A 13,502-nucleotide genomic window follows, 5' to 3' on the forward strand; every position below is an offset into this window, starting at 1 on the left:
TCATTGCTGCAAGAGAGGAGCAACATTGTCGATTGCAGCAGCGAGCAACTGCAGCTCTTTTTCCAAATCTGCCTTCTTCTCAAGAGCGGCGTCCCTCACGGCATCCGGCGCTTTGTCAAAGTTCGGGTCATTCACTTTCTTTATGTAGCTCTCAATCTAAACCATGCCCAAGCCACACCACACCACAAACGCAAAGCCTTAGTAAAGTAGACAGTCAAGAATCTGGCTCAGAAGCCGTATCAATCGCGATAGCCAGCACGCATCAAGCCTTCCTAAGGAACGTGGGCAGCAAAAATTCGGGAATGCGCGGACATCTACAACAAAACACTACAATCCTCACGACTGTCACTGCAATATTTCTGGGACTGCCTCGCCATGAATCATTCTGCACAGCATTCCCTCGAAAATCTGATCCATTTTTTAAACCTTCTACAAGGCGACTTGTGATGCCCGTTCAGCAGACACATACAGCGGTACATCTGGTGCCGGTGCGCTTTCAATAGATACGGTGTTACCTTAGAAACGAGGTTGGCGCGTTTCTTTTCGAGCTTGTCGAGAGTCTGCGCGAGATTGACGCCATCGCCAATTTTGAGGTAAATCGTAATTTGCGGTGTAACAACATCTGACACACAGCCCGTGGGCGGCGCATCGGTGATTACCGCAACCTGCAAGCACGACACACGACACCCACCAGGGTTATGTAGGTCGCTCCATTGGCATCCACAAAACCTTGCAAGTGCTGTCAACGCTCTTTTCAGGCATTGATAAGAAGGCCAAATACTTCTCTGCGTCATGAAAAAAATGCTTGCTAACGGCGAGCTCTTTTCAGAGCACGGTACGCCAGAGCCACCCGCTGTCAAGAGGCACCCATTGCTTTGTTTGATGCGACTCAAGATCACCCGCAGCGGGTGCAACAGGCCTCCTTTTTCACGTCTCACTTCTTTCAGTTTTGACAGAATGGCCATGATCGACGAAGTGCTCCTCAGAAACGGAACTTGAGGCGCCGTGCCGTTTACCAGTACAAAACCCTCTGGTTTCACCTTTGGTGGAATTTCCAGAGCCGCAAGAAGGGACCGGAACCTTCCGACGATTTGCTGCACCTGCTGCATGTTGGTCTGCATCCATACGCAGCGCAGCGCCAGACGGACAGATCCCTTTGACACGGAAGTGTTTTAAAAGAGTAATTCGCCCGTTGAGCGCATAAACCCCTATTTCTTTAGCCTCGGGGCCTGCCAGACTTAACCCTTCCGTCCCGGCACTCTGCTATATCGCTAGAGAACGTTGCTGCGCCCTTTTGGGGGTTCTAAAGTCTGTGCATATGTGCATGCCATACGTCGAGTGCGGCATCGGTCCACGCCAAAACATGCTGCGGATAGTTGCTAATGCATATAGACTCGGCCTTAGCTTCCGAGGGGGGCAGTCTCTGGTAGAGTTCTTCCGTTACGAAAGGGCAGATGGGGTGCAGAAGCTTGAGGCCCCTGTCGATACACGTGTACAACACCTCTTGCGCGCAGCGAGCGTCCCGCACGCGCGCCAATACAGCCTCTACATCTTCCCCTGCAACTGCAGTGAAAGGCTGAATCCGTGGCTTAATCGCCTCGAGATAAACGTCGCAGAGCTCGTAAAGCCAAAAGTTGTAGATTGCGTTCGCCACGTCCCCAAACTCGTATTCCTCGAAAGAACGATTCGCCTGTACGTCATGCAGCGTCTAACATATACATATATACCTGTATATCCACATACATCGATATATATATATACATATGGCGATTAAGGACAGCGAAGGATGCTGAAGACACAGGGCCGAATGAAAAACTCACAGCGCACACACGCGGTGACACTTTGCAGGGGCCAGGCCTCTCGCCACCCCCCTATTTTTCCCCCTTACCCCCCCTCCCTCCCTTGTCTTTCTCCCCCCTCTGTTCCAAAACCACCCTCACTCCCACGCGCACGCAACGGCGAGAATACCCTCCGCATGCAAGAAAGACTTTGTTTAGACCGATTATCAGGGAAAAGCATGCATCACAACCAACCGGAAGGCAGAAGCGGAAGTGCAAGAAACGCAGCGAAAAGACTCTTGTTGCCCTCCCTCTAAAAGGTCTCCCACAAGTGCCAGGGCGCTACGGCGAGAAGACAACCCATCATTTTGCCTGTGTTTCGCACGCACCTGTTCGCAAGCTGTGGACAGTCTGTGAAGAATCCAGCGGTCCGACCACGTTAGATCCGCGTAGTTGATCATTGTTACATGCGAGTTCTTCGTGTGCGCGTTGCTGTGCGCTAGCATTTGAATGCCTCTAGCGACAAAAGGCGTGCCCTTGCCATCGACATCCAATGACCACTTGTCGAGCGCGAATTTGGTGCAGTTCCATATTTTATTGGCAAACTGCCTATACCCCACGACGCGGTTTAGATCCAGATTTATGTTTCGGCCCTGCCGCATGTACGCCACGAGGCCCAGGCGCAGCGCATCGCAGCCACACGCGGGGATGCCCTCCTTGAACTCTTTCTTCAGCAGCGTTTCCGATCGCTTGATTTCCTTCTGTTGCAAGTTCCCGGTGTGCAGCTTCGCGATCAGCCCCTCCAGAGAAATCCCGTTGATGACCTCTAACGGATCGATCACATTTCCCTTGGACTTGGACATCTTCTGCCCCTGAGAATCGCGAACCATGGGGTGTAGATACACCGTAGAGAAAGGCAGCTTGCCAGTCAGTTCCAGAGAGAGCATCACCATCCTTGCCACCCAAAAAAACAGGATGTCATGACCTGCGAATACCACCAACCAGCAAACCAAAGCCCGCCACCCGTGTGCTCTGGTCTCGCTGATCACGCGCGCCTCGCAAGAGCAACGGCAGAAGGAAGCGCACGCGATGATCGGGAAAGCTAATAGGCTAATAACCCACCCGCCCATTCACAACGCTGAGACAAACGCAACCCACTTTACCCCAACGATATTTAACCGCACAACCATCCCTCAGATACCTGTCTCTAACAGCGTTGTCGGAAAGAAGGCCTTAAGCTCCTCAGTTTCCTCTGGCCACCCAAACACACTGAGGGGGAACAGGCCAGACGAGAACCAAGTGTCCAATACATCCTCATCCTGCTGCAGGACAATGTCCTCTTCACGAATTCGAAACCTCTCGCTCGCAACCCTCTTCGCCTCCTCCTCACTCCTCGCCGCCACCCACGCCTCCCCCGACATATTGCAATCGGCAGCTGGAAGTACCGGAGAAACCACCTTGTAAGCAGGTATCCGATGACCCCACCACAACTGCCGAGAAATACACCTGCGCGCATGCATAAAATACGCCCACGCACTGCTGCAGTAACACAAAAAGCCGCCACACCCTTACGCGCACCTCGTGAGAGAGCACACATACACAAGTATGTGTCTATATTTATATATGTATATAGACACATACACACACATTCATCCACATATACACATACATACATACGTACATACACCCCTTACACATGTTTATCCACATATTCATGCACATATTCATTGTTACACATATACATAGTTACACATATACATAGTTATACATGTACATCTTCTCCGTTGGCGGCGGAAAAATGCTCAGCAGCCCCCAGCAGAGGCGCGCACGGTGTGTCACGCGGGGCCACAACGCGTTTGCAGACGCGTGCAGCAGGCGAGAGGCATCAGCACGATCGAAGTCATTCCTTTCCACCCTCGGCGTTACCTCTTCCTCTAGAGAAAGCGCTGCATCCTGCCTCCCGGCAGCTCTGCCTGCTACAATGCTTGCTCTCACCAGTCCTGCACATTCGTAAGCCAGTACTCCCACGTGGCCACGTGGTGCTCCGGCTTGATGATCAGTTCTTTGCTGCGGACTGCCATGACACTGCGTCGCCCCGCTTCCTTGCAGTCCATCCACCTACAGATAAAGAGGCCCGCAGCAATAATCCGAACGCCCCCATGCACAAGCAGACAGCGCAACGATAGCGCTTCACTGGCCGCATACATATACATATATATATACATCTACATACATACATATATATATGCATACACATGCACACATTACACATACGCACACGTACATTTACACACACGCACAAATACATTTACACATACATACACACACACAAATACACATACACACAAACAATCCTTCTCTCTTTTAGTGCTTTGCTGCTCTGCTGGCCTGGCGGCCCCCCAAAGAATGCTCTGCACAGCCCCACGCCGCGCTTTTTACTCCTTGAGAAAGGCACTGCGAAGGAGGAGGGATGGCAGTGCAGGCGTGGGTAGGCGGAGGATGGGGAGTGCGCGCAGTCCAAGAAGTATGCAGCAAATTCCAGAGTTTCTTACACTCACCACTGCGGCACGAGCATGTACTCAATGATGTCGCCGCTGCGGCTGCAGCGTGGCAGCTGCATTGGCTTGCTGTTAGGCACCTTGTCCCGCAAAAGCCCCTGCACAGCAGCAGACGCAAATGCATGCGCACGGCGGCTTAACTCGCCCATCTGCGGCGTTGTGCAGCTCTCCAAAAAAACACTAGAGGAGGCCGTCCTCTCACTGCCCCGTGAGATCGCACACACATACAGGCTGGCGAGTACAGACAGTGTGAGCACGACATAGACACATAGAGAGAGCGACATCAGTTGCAGCATGCAACGCAAAATACCCCTTATCCATGAGGCACATAACATCTGCCACCCGCATAGGTGCCTCCGCCTTGCAGCACCCCCCAATAGGCGGAGGGAAGCCGCTAGCGAGCAAGCTTTAGCGACCCCTCCCTTAGCAAAACGCGTCCTTCCGAGAGACGTATCGTATCGTGTTGCAGGAAGCACGCGCAACAGCAGGAAACGGACGGGGGAACAGATGGAGACAGACAGACAGACAGACAGATAGACAGACAGGGCTAATAAAGGCGAATGAGGAGGGCGAAGTAGAAGGAGGGAGGTGGACTGCTGGGCAGCCTTTAATACACACGAATATATATATTTATCTATACAGAGGGAGAGAGAGAGAGATCAATATATATACAGGTATAGATGTAGATATATAGATAGATATTTACGTACCAGTTCCTTCAGTCTGATCTGGATGTTATATCTGCAGGTGAAGCGGTGCTGGCCAGCGAACTCGCCGCCCCTCTCGTTGATGTGGCCATCCGGAGAAAAGATGGTGATAAAGTCAAGCTCTGCGCAAGAACAGAGAGCAAGGCAGGCGAGCACCACGCAGTGCTTATGCAGCCAGCTGGTGGCAGACACGACTTTATCCTCTGCGGTAGCAGCAGTTCTTCCTCTTCACCCTTCACTCCCCCCTCACCGCTCAGTTCTCTACCTTGCACCCCTTTACGTCTTTCTGGATTTGCAAAACAGCTCGCCGATATATTTTGGCGGACGGCACAAACAAGGAAAAGCCGCAATGCCGAAAGGCCCCACACTTGCTCTTTAGAAGCCGCACTGCTCTTTACCACAGCACATGCCGCTCTAATTCAGCAAGAAGGAGACGCACTGTGCCGCTTTCCAATTTCATAATCGTTCTTGTCGTGCGCTGGCGTAATCTTGACGGCCCCCGTGCCGAACTCGGGGTCGACGTGGGCATCCGCAATGACGCGCATCTCGCGTTCCGGAAAGAACGGGTGGAGAAGGCGCTTACCAATCAGGGGCTGCATGCACACGCAGTACGCGGGTGAAGAGAGCCAGATGCTCTTCTGTACGTATGTAACTACGCACGTGCAGAAGAGCAGTCGAAACAGCGACCCCTCCATCGCGCATTGCGACATAGTGCTGCCAAGCACACATCTTATACATATATATGTATATATATACATACGTACACACATATAGACACATCCACATACATACAAACACACGCATACACACATATAGGCACATCCACATACACACGAACACGCATACATACACATACACACATGTACACACATCCATAATCACAAAAACATACATAAAAACGTAAAACCATGCGCGCAGCCGGCCATCATCTGGCTTTTCCTTGCGGACGCAAGGCGGCTTGTGGCGCCCTGCAGTGTCTGTACAGTCCGGCAGATTCCAGGGTGTTGTTGGCTACACCCTCCTCCCTCGCGCACCTTGTAACGGGTATCGTTGGGGTTTACAGCAACCGCCGTGTCGCCTAGCATGGTTTCTATGCGAGTGGTTGCAACTTCAAGTGCTCCCCCACCTTCCACCGGGTACACAAAGTGCCACAAGTAGCCAACCTCGACAGGAAAGTCGAATCCTGCGCCGCAAAAGCAACCTTCTTCCCGCCCCTCAATGGCACACGCCCCGCCCCCTGATGGCGCCGTCCGTTCGCTACGAATCCACGCGGAAGAAATGCGCGCTGACAGCAGCAGGCGCTTTTGCACCGGAGTGCCGGTAGCAAATCATCCTCGACAGCCGCCACACGGGGCAGCAGAGGCGGAGGCAGCGTCTATCCGAAGAAGGCCCATGCACGCCGAATAGAAACGCACCCGGAATGCGAATGCTCTGTGGCTGCTCTATCGTCTCGGTGTCTACTTCGATGTCGCTCAGAGCAGTTTTCAAAGAGGAAGACCAGGAAACCAGTCTGCACATGTCTCAAACGCAAACTGCACGGAGGCGGCATGCACACACTGGCACGCCCTCCTGCCCGCTGGTACACCTGAACGCATCCCCTCTACACGCTATGCAACTCCTGCACCACCCCAAAAAAGGCGTTGCTATGCAGGGCCACGCGAGGCACAAACACCCTGCCGTAAGCCGCTCTTAGTAACACTGCTTTCCTCCACTCCCACCCCCTACCACTCTCCCTTGCTTTCCCTCCCTTTCCATGCCATCCATTCACTACTGCAATCCTTGCACGACGGCGCTGCTGCTGACGCGCCGTCTGCTGACCTACAAGCGCGGCCGTCCTCACAGAGAGAAAACGAGGGCGAAAACACCGAACTCGGATCCCTCCTAAACCTTTTGAACACGCATGATGGACTGCCTACCGCTGCTCTCTGTAGATTAGTCCGCGGTTAAACAATCTCACAAACGCTTCCACAACGGCCTTCGATCGCGTGGGATCAAGCGTGAAGGAGAAGTGCGGCCATGAAACGCTGCTGCCGACCCTCCTGACGCGCAAACGTTCAGGCGCACAAACAGCCAGCCACGGAAATACATCAAGGCCAAACACGCCGCGTGCAAGAGATGGAAGGGAGATGAAGCAGTTACAGAGGTGTCTGTCAGCAGCAACGGCACTCGCCAATAGCCCCAAGAGCGAGAAGACACACAAACACGCAGAGCGCGAGTGCAACTGGCACGTCTCTATGCGCATGAGGCCTTTTCGCGAACGCCGCCGCAAAATAGCTCATGACTGTGGACTGCACGTGCGTAATCACGAGGCCTTTCATGCTGTGTTAGCCTAAGCAGATTCTAAGAAAGAAACACCCTGCATGTCCACCAACGCGCTCCCGCCAAACAAGCAGCAAAAACCTTCCTACCCCTCTCTCCCCCTTCCCTCCAAGAAAGCCCCGCAGAAAACAGGGCGATACCTTATTTGGTCCGATATCGCATTTCCGTATTTTTCTTTCCACTGCCAAACCTTTTCGACGAAGGCCTCCCTGCCGAGATCGTAGCGAGACTTGCCTTCCTCCTTCATCAGCATGCGCTCAACGACAGACTGCGTTGCAATGCCTGCATACGACATGTATGTATACCAAGAGAAAACACACTAAAAGAGGTATGCATGCCTGCTCAGGAGTCGCCGTGCAACTGCGTCCATACAGGGCGTGTCTTTGCAACGCAGCCTCTGCAGAAGCAAACGGCCAGCGCTCGATTTTACACACACTGACGCCACACGTGGGAAGACGCCACACGTGGGAAGACGCCACACGTGGGAAGACACCCCAGAAAAACAAGAGCCGCATCGAGCCTGTGATTCGTCCTCTTTCCACAGCCCCGCTCAATGCTGTACGGCACTTCTACACACAAATATATCTATGTAGACGTATATATATTTCCATTTATATATCAGAGAGAAGGAGAGAACGAAGACGCCTCCCTTTCTCTCTTCCCGATGAGGCTTTGCCTCTTTGTAGGACCTTAAGAAAGGCCACTGGGGCGGCGTTATGAGAGGTCTTCGTGAGTAGAGCGGCAGCGTGTGCAAAACAGAAGTTGGACAGGATATTTAACTAAGCGACTCGCAGCTTGAAACTCCCCTCACGCCCCCGCCAGAAACGTCTGATTCTTCCCAGCAACGCACCTGCGTGATCGACGCCAGGCACCCAAAGAACGAGTTTGCCGCGCATGCGATTCCTACACATGAACAGCACATTTAGCTGCTCAAGTTCTCTCGAGAGCAGCAGCACGTTCGTTTGCAGCAGTGGCAACGCTTGGAGGCAGCCGCCGATGAGCGCAAACGTCAAGCTGCGCGCCACTGGCAGGAAGGAGAACAGTAAACCCCCACAGAAAAAATGCCACAGTAAAAATGCCATAGGACCCCTTCGAGTGTGCAGTCCTTCCGCCACGATGAACAGCAACCCAGGGGCTGTCGGATTAAGCGACAAAAAGCGCTAAAAAAGGCTGCTGCTGACGCCTCGAGCTCCGACAAAACAAAGATACGCATCCTGGCATTTCAGAAGGCAGACAGCGACAAAAGCAGCAAATGTTCGCCTTACCAGCGCGCCAAAGCGTCTTCAATGGCAATCGTCAACGCGTGGCCAATATGCAAGGACCCCGTCACGTTGGGAGGAGGAATAACCATGATGAACTTGTTCGCGTCTTTCGTCGCCTCTGCCAAAGCTGCTGCCGCCTTCTCCCCAGCAGTGCTCGCGTTTTCATGCGTGCTGTTTGCTGCCAGGCAGCTTGACTGCCGATTCGTGCGATCCGAGGGCGTGAAATATCCTTGACCTACCCACCATTCCATCCACTGCCTCTCCACGTACTCGGGATCGTAGCACTGGGGTATCGGCATGACCAACTCTGCGCAACAGAGCACACGGCATCTACACGCAGTACATATAAATAAATATATATATGGGCATGTATGTACAGATATATGCATATGCATCTCGATGTATTTAGGTGTATGTACATGTACAAATACGTATCTTTGTAACTATTTATATACATGTATTTATACACATGTATTTATATACGTGTATATACCTAGATATATGCATATACACACAGAAGCACACACAAGAACATACGATGAGACAGGCCGCCAACACGTGATGCTCGAGGCAGGCAGAGCTGCCTTCCCTCCACCCGCAGGCGTAGCGGCGCGGATAGACACGTAGCACAGCGCACTCTCCGCCTTAGCAGCATAAGCATAGAGGAATTTTTCAAACCCTCCGTCCTCGCCGTACCCTTCTTCCGAGGAGGCGTCGAGGATAAAGGCGCCTGCGTCATCTTGCTATACAGTGAAGACCTCGAAATGCGCTGGGAAACGGTCCTGTAACGGCCGGAATAGCTACTGCAGACACCGGGAGGCGTGCAGAAACCACAAGTAGCGCTCTGTGTTCTTCCAATGCAATGGCTGCCGGCGCAGCACGAGATTCTACGAATCACGGCTTGTAACCCTGCTAGAGGGATTGTTGCTGTGGGATTCCACAGGGCAGAGTTCTTAGGCCCCGGACCGGAGAAACTTGACGCGCCTGGAAAAGACTGGCAAAGTCTACAGAACTGCCTCCAAGCAATGAGGGTAAAGGCGCTCTGCTGAGGATAACACCACGGCATGTGCCGTCTTCCAACTGCTCCCCCGGTGGCTTCGAGTGTACTACCGGTGCGCTGGCCAAAGAAGAGCTGCCGGAGGACACCAAGAGTGAGCTGCTAAGCAGGCTGCAAGCAATCGCTTGGCTTTATGCGCACTTTAGGCAGCAAATGTTACCTCTCCTCCAGCCCTCAAGCTCTGAGGCATGGAGGCGGTGGGCAGCGAGGACGAAGTGTTGGTATGCCTCCGTTGCTGAAACAGCCAGAGGGTCGCGGAAAACGGGAAGGGAACGAAGAATCGAAGAGATACGGATGCTGAACTGAGAACTGTCTGATGCGCAGCGGGGGCGAGGGGGCCCACCTGCGTGGAGCAGCACGGGGGTTCCTCAGACAGAGAGGGCAAGACAAAGGGTACTACCCCCAGTGCTAAGTATCCAACGATCTGAACGATCGATATTGTTCTGAAAAAGTTTAAACACTAACTGTTCATTAATTTCCAGTCGAACGCACGAAAATGGAGCCTAACAGATCGCCTCAAGATGGCGGCCCAACTCTCTAGAAGCCACGCCACTGCAAGACGGACGCTCATGGTCGCAGTATTAAGTGCACCTGCAGGAGGTTCTGCTACTTGCATTCTAGCCCTTCGACTTTAAATTGCTCTCCTTTGCCTGGTTTCCGTTCGGTTCTTAGCCGCGTAGCCCTTGCAACCTTGTCTTTTTTCGCGGCAGCCTCTCCAGCCTCTGTCTTCTGCCTTGCAAGCGCATCGATTCTCTCCCACCAGAGGGGACGCGGAAGCACGCAGCGCCACTTCAGAGAGTACAGACGCCCCAGCCCGCTGGACCCTTTCCATTTTCCTTCCAAACTTTCGCGGATTCCCACTCTTCGGCGCTGCTTGAATGCGCCAGCAGCGGTGGCACTGCCGTTGACTGTGTGCCACCTCCTTGTTCTCTCTCTCCTAACGGCGGCTTCCTGTACACCTATTCGCGAGAACGCGCACATTCAGCCTTCCACGCCGCCCGACAGCGTCGCATCCACCGGCCCGCCATGTGGAAAGCAGTCGGCAGTACTTTTAGACCCGCGCTGAGGATCGGCACCCGGCTCGAGACTGCTGCAGTCGCCTCGAGGAGTCGCATGCATTTCGGCCTGCGCCCTTCACGAGCCTTTCCCCTGCAATTTGCGCGAATCGCCGCGGATGCGCTCTCTCGCCCCTTCTCTAGTGCACCAGCGGGTAGCTCCGAGCCATGCGCCCCCCCCCCGTCTGGCAGTCGCGATGCTTCCCTTGCCGTCGCCTCAGACGCCACCGCACAGCCGCCTGCCTTTCCCAGCGGCGAGGTGCAGGAGATAGCCATTCCCGACCGCATGCGCATGGTCTCATGGTTTGCTCGACACAACGCCATAGACCTCTCCTTCTTCGCCGCTCGGGCAAAGCGGTTCGAACCCCTGCAGCCAACCGATCCTAGGCCCGTCGATTACTCCTGGGGAGAGCTCACGCTGCGGCTCTCCGACAAAAACGCTGAACGCCTGCGAGACGCTTTCCGCCAGGCTTCACGTCCAAACGCACTCCGCAGTGGCCGCTTGCTCGAGGTACTTGACTGCTTCGCTGGAGACATCGCCTTCGCCTACTGCTGGCCTACCATTACGCTGAACAAAGACAAAACGGACCTCTTCGTGACCGTCGCTATCGATTCAATTCGCCTTTTCGATCATGAAGACAAGGCTAGTGCTTGCGACGCGTTTCCAAGCATATCCGTTCATAAGGACCTCACCCTGAGGGGCTTTGTGACCTACGCCGGCACCTCCTCGCTGGAAATCACCGCAGAGCTTCTCCAAGTCCGTTCGCGATTCGCCCGCATTTTCCCTTCTGATGATGCCGACGCGTTTTGCCGCGAGCCGATGTGCATGTCCATGTGTTTGCATGCATGTATGCATGCACATGAATGTTTGTGTGTATCTATGTATGTATGCACACGAATGTTTGTGTGTATCTATGTATGTATGCACATGAATGTTTGTGTGTATCTATGTATGTATGCACATGAATGTTTGTGTGTATCTATGTATGTATGCACATGAATGTGTGTGTGTATCTATGTATGTATGCACATGAATGTTTGTGTGTGTGTGCGTGTACATGTTGCTGGATGTTCGCCACTGTGTACATGGAGACATGCATCTGTTGTGCACCTGCACCTACACACACACACGCTGACGGATGCTTGCATGCCGCTTCAAGAGCTCAGATCCGCAGCCGTAGACATGGCTCTGTGGAGTGCCTGTTCAAAACGTTCTTTCGCTGCAGGATAGCCGGCGCATTGGCTCCGCCTTTCTGGTGTTCGTGCACGTGGGAAAAGACGGTAGGCCAAAGAAAATCCTGCCACCCCTGCGCTCGGACTGCGACGATCCAAGGATTCAGCAGCAGCTCAAGGAAGCCGAGGCGCGGCAAACGTTGCGCAGGGAGAGAGCTGCAAAGGGCGATGGTTTTAGAGGGCCTGACCAAGCAGAGGCGGAGTTTCTGCACAACACTTGGCTCACAGCCACGTGCAAGGCGAAGCAACGAGACGTCAAGTGGATCCAAGACACCCGACTGGACAGCAACATCCTCATGCAACCCGAAAGCATCAGCATGTACGGAAGAGCTTTCGGAGGATACATCATGCGTTCCGCCCTTGAGCTCTCGTTTCTAACTGCGCAGCGCTTCTTCAACAAAGCCTGTCCAGTTATTACAGGTAGCGCAGCCGCAGCTAAAAGCACCGCAACTTTTTTCCGGGCGCATGCGCGTAGGGCACCGCTCAGCTTGCAGACGGAAGGCGTGACGGCCTCTGAGTCGGGATAGTGCTGCGCAGTACTGCTGTGAAGTGCTACTCTTTTCCAGGTATGGAAGATATCCGCTTTTTTGATGCGGTAAGACAGGGGGATATCCTGCGACTCACGGCAAACGTTATTTGGAGCGACCAGGAGGAAGTGCAGATCCAGGCAAGACCACGGGCTCTAGAGCCAATCAACAGAGCACGTGTGCGGGCAGAGTTTCTGTGTAGGAAAGACAGCACAGTTGCCTACAACGTGCACTGCTGCTTGCTCTATGCATACGTACCACACACACACAGCAGTAACGAAGGATTCTATTTGCATGAGGGCACACTGATGGCCTCATGAAGCAAAGCTTATTCGCCATACATCGCCGCGCTGCTTTTTTGGCACCTGTGGTTCAGGTGGAAGCCTCGAGTAGCGCCGTCGGATGTCCGCTTAAAAGAACCAACCGCCTTATATTCTACTACAAGCAGGTATATATGGCGTTCTTGGTTTTCGTTTGTGTTCTTAACATGGGCTTTGTTTTTGCGTAAACGGCGAGGGATGGGTGCTGTCTGTAGCGCCGCGCTACTCCGCTAAATATCGCTCGTGCTCGTGAACTGCGTGTGTGGTCGAACGCTTTAGTGCGAAGTGCTCAAAAACCGGGACCCAGTGGACATTCAGGTGTACCCCCTAAACTATGGCGAGTACATGTGGTTCCTGGAGGCACGGCGGAGATCCATGAACAGGAGGAGGTGCTGCTCGTTTGTTGATACACTTGGGAAAGGAAGTAACAAGTCTCTCGACGTCCGGTAGCCCGAATGCGGAGCGCATGAGCATACCCGTCTGCGGCTGGTGACCGATCTAATAAAGATAATATGAAGATAATTTCAGGCACAGCCGTTGAAAAGAGTCCTTGCTTATTGCAAGCCGCGCCGTGCTAGTCTTTGTTGCGATCCATGTGCCGCGGATACCAGCGGCTAACAGTGCCGGGAAATTTCGCTGCACCATGATGACAGCTCCGCTGAACTTGTTGTCATGAAATTTCGGCG

General features: G+C 53.4%; 2 protein-coding genes across 2 annotated transcripts; one reads left to right on the top strand and one right to left on the bottom strand.

The window, feature by feature from the left end:
- Nucleotides 1-9,690, bottom strand: LOC34623511 (probable valine--tRNA ligase, cytoplasmic). Its single transcript, XM_026334195.1, has 18 exons — nucleotides 9,429-9,690; nucleotides 9,162-9,324; nucleotides 8,628-8,954; nucleotides 8,213-8,265; nucleotides 7,503-7,644; nucleotides 6,960-7,082; nucleotides 6,459-6,553; nucleotides 6,078-6,226; nucleotides 5,483-5,636; nucleotides 5,047-5,165; nucleotides 4,337-4,434; nucleotides 3,774-3,896; nucleotides 2,980-3,284; nucleotides 2,168-2,763; nucleotides 1,334-1,690; nucleotides 939-1,115; nucleotides 516-665; nucleotides 1-156 (listed from the first exon to the last, which is right to left on the bottom strand). The coding sequence occupies exons 1-18, from the start codon at nucleotides 9,688-9,690 to the stop codon at nucleotides 1-3; spliced, it is 3,549 nt and encodes a 1,182-aa protein (XP_026189980.1).
- A 512-nt stretch (nucleotides 9,691-10,202) lies between these two features.
- On the top strand, nucleotides 10,203-13,394 carry LOC34624309 (acyl-coenzyme A thioesterase 9, mitochondrial). Its single transcript, XM_026334196.1, has 7 exons — nucleotides 10,203-10,301; nucleotides 10,423-11,493; nucleotides 11,963-12,389; nucleotides 12,536-12,636; nucleotides 12,873-12,944; nucleotides 13,096-13,240; nucleotides 13,351-13,394. Exons 1-7 carry the CDS (start codon nucleotides 10,203-10,205, stop codon nucleotides 13,392-13,394), a joined length of 1,959 nt encoding a protein of 652 aa, XP_026189981.1.
- The last annotated feature ends 108 nt before the right edge of the window (nucleotides 13,395-13,502 follow it).

This window comes from Cyclospora cayetanensis, unplaced genomic scaffold (assembly GCF_002999335.1).
Source record: "Cyclospora cayetanensis isolate NF1_C8 unplaced genomic scaffold, CcayRef3 CcayRef3_contig_38, whole genome shotgun sequence".
Lineage (NCBI taxonomy): Eukaryota > Apicomplexa > Conoidasida > Eucoccidiorida > Eimeriidae > Cyclospora > Cyclospora cayetanensis.

Coding starts and splice junctions, on each gene's coding strand:
- LOC34623511 (XM_026334195.1), bottom strand. CDS start 9,690: ATGCCGTGGTGTTATCCTCAGCAGAGCGCCTTTACCCTCATTGCTTGG. Junction 7,645..8,212: donor GCCTGGCGTCGATCACGCAG/GTGCGTTGCTGG, acceptor TGTCGTATGCAG/GCATTGCAACGCAGTCTGTC. Junction 2,764..2,979: donor GACAACGCTGTTAGAGACAG/GTATCTGAGGGA, acceptor TGGTATTCGCAG/GTCATGACATCCTGTTTTTT.
- LOC34624309 (XM_026334196.1), top strand. CDS start 10,203: ATGGCGGCCCAACTCTCTAGAAGCCACGCCACTGCAAGACGGACGCTC. Junction 10,302..10,422: donor GTTCTGCTACTTGCATTCTA/GCCCTTCGACTT, acceptor CTGCCTTGCAAG/CGCATCGATTCTCTCCCACC. Junction 12,945..13,095: donor TTATATTCTACTACAAGCAG/GTATATATGGCG, acceptor CGAACGCTTTAG/TGCGAAGTGCTCAAAAACCG.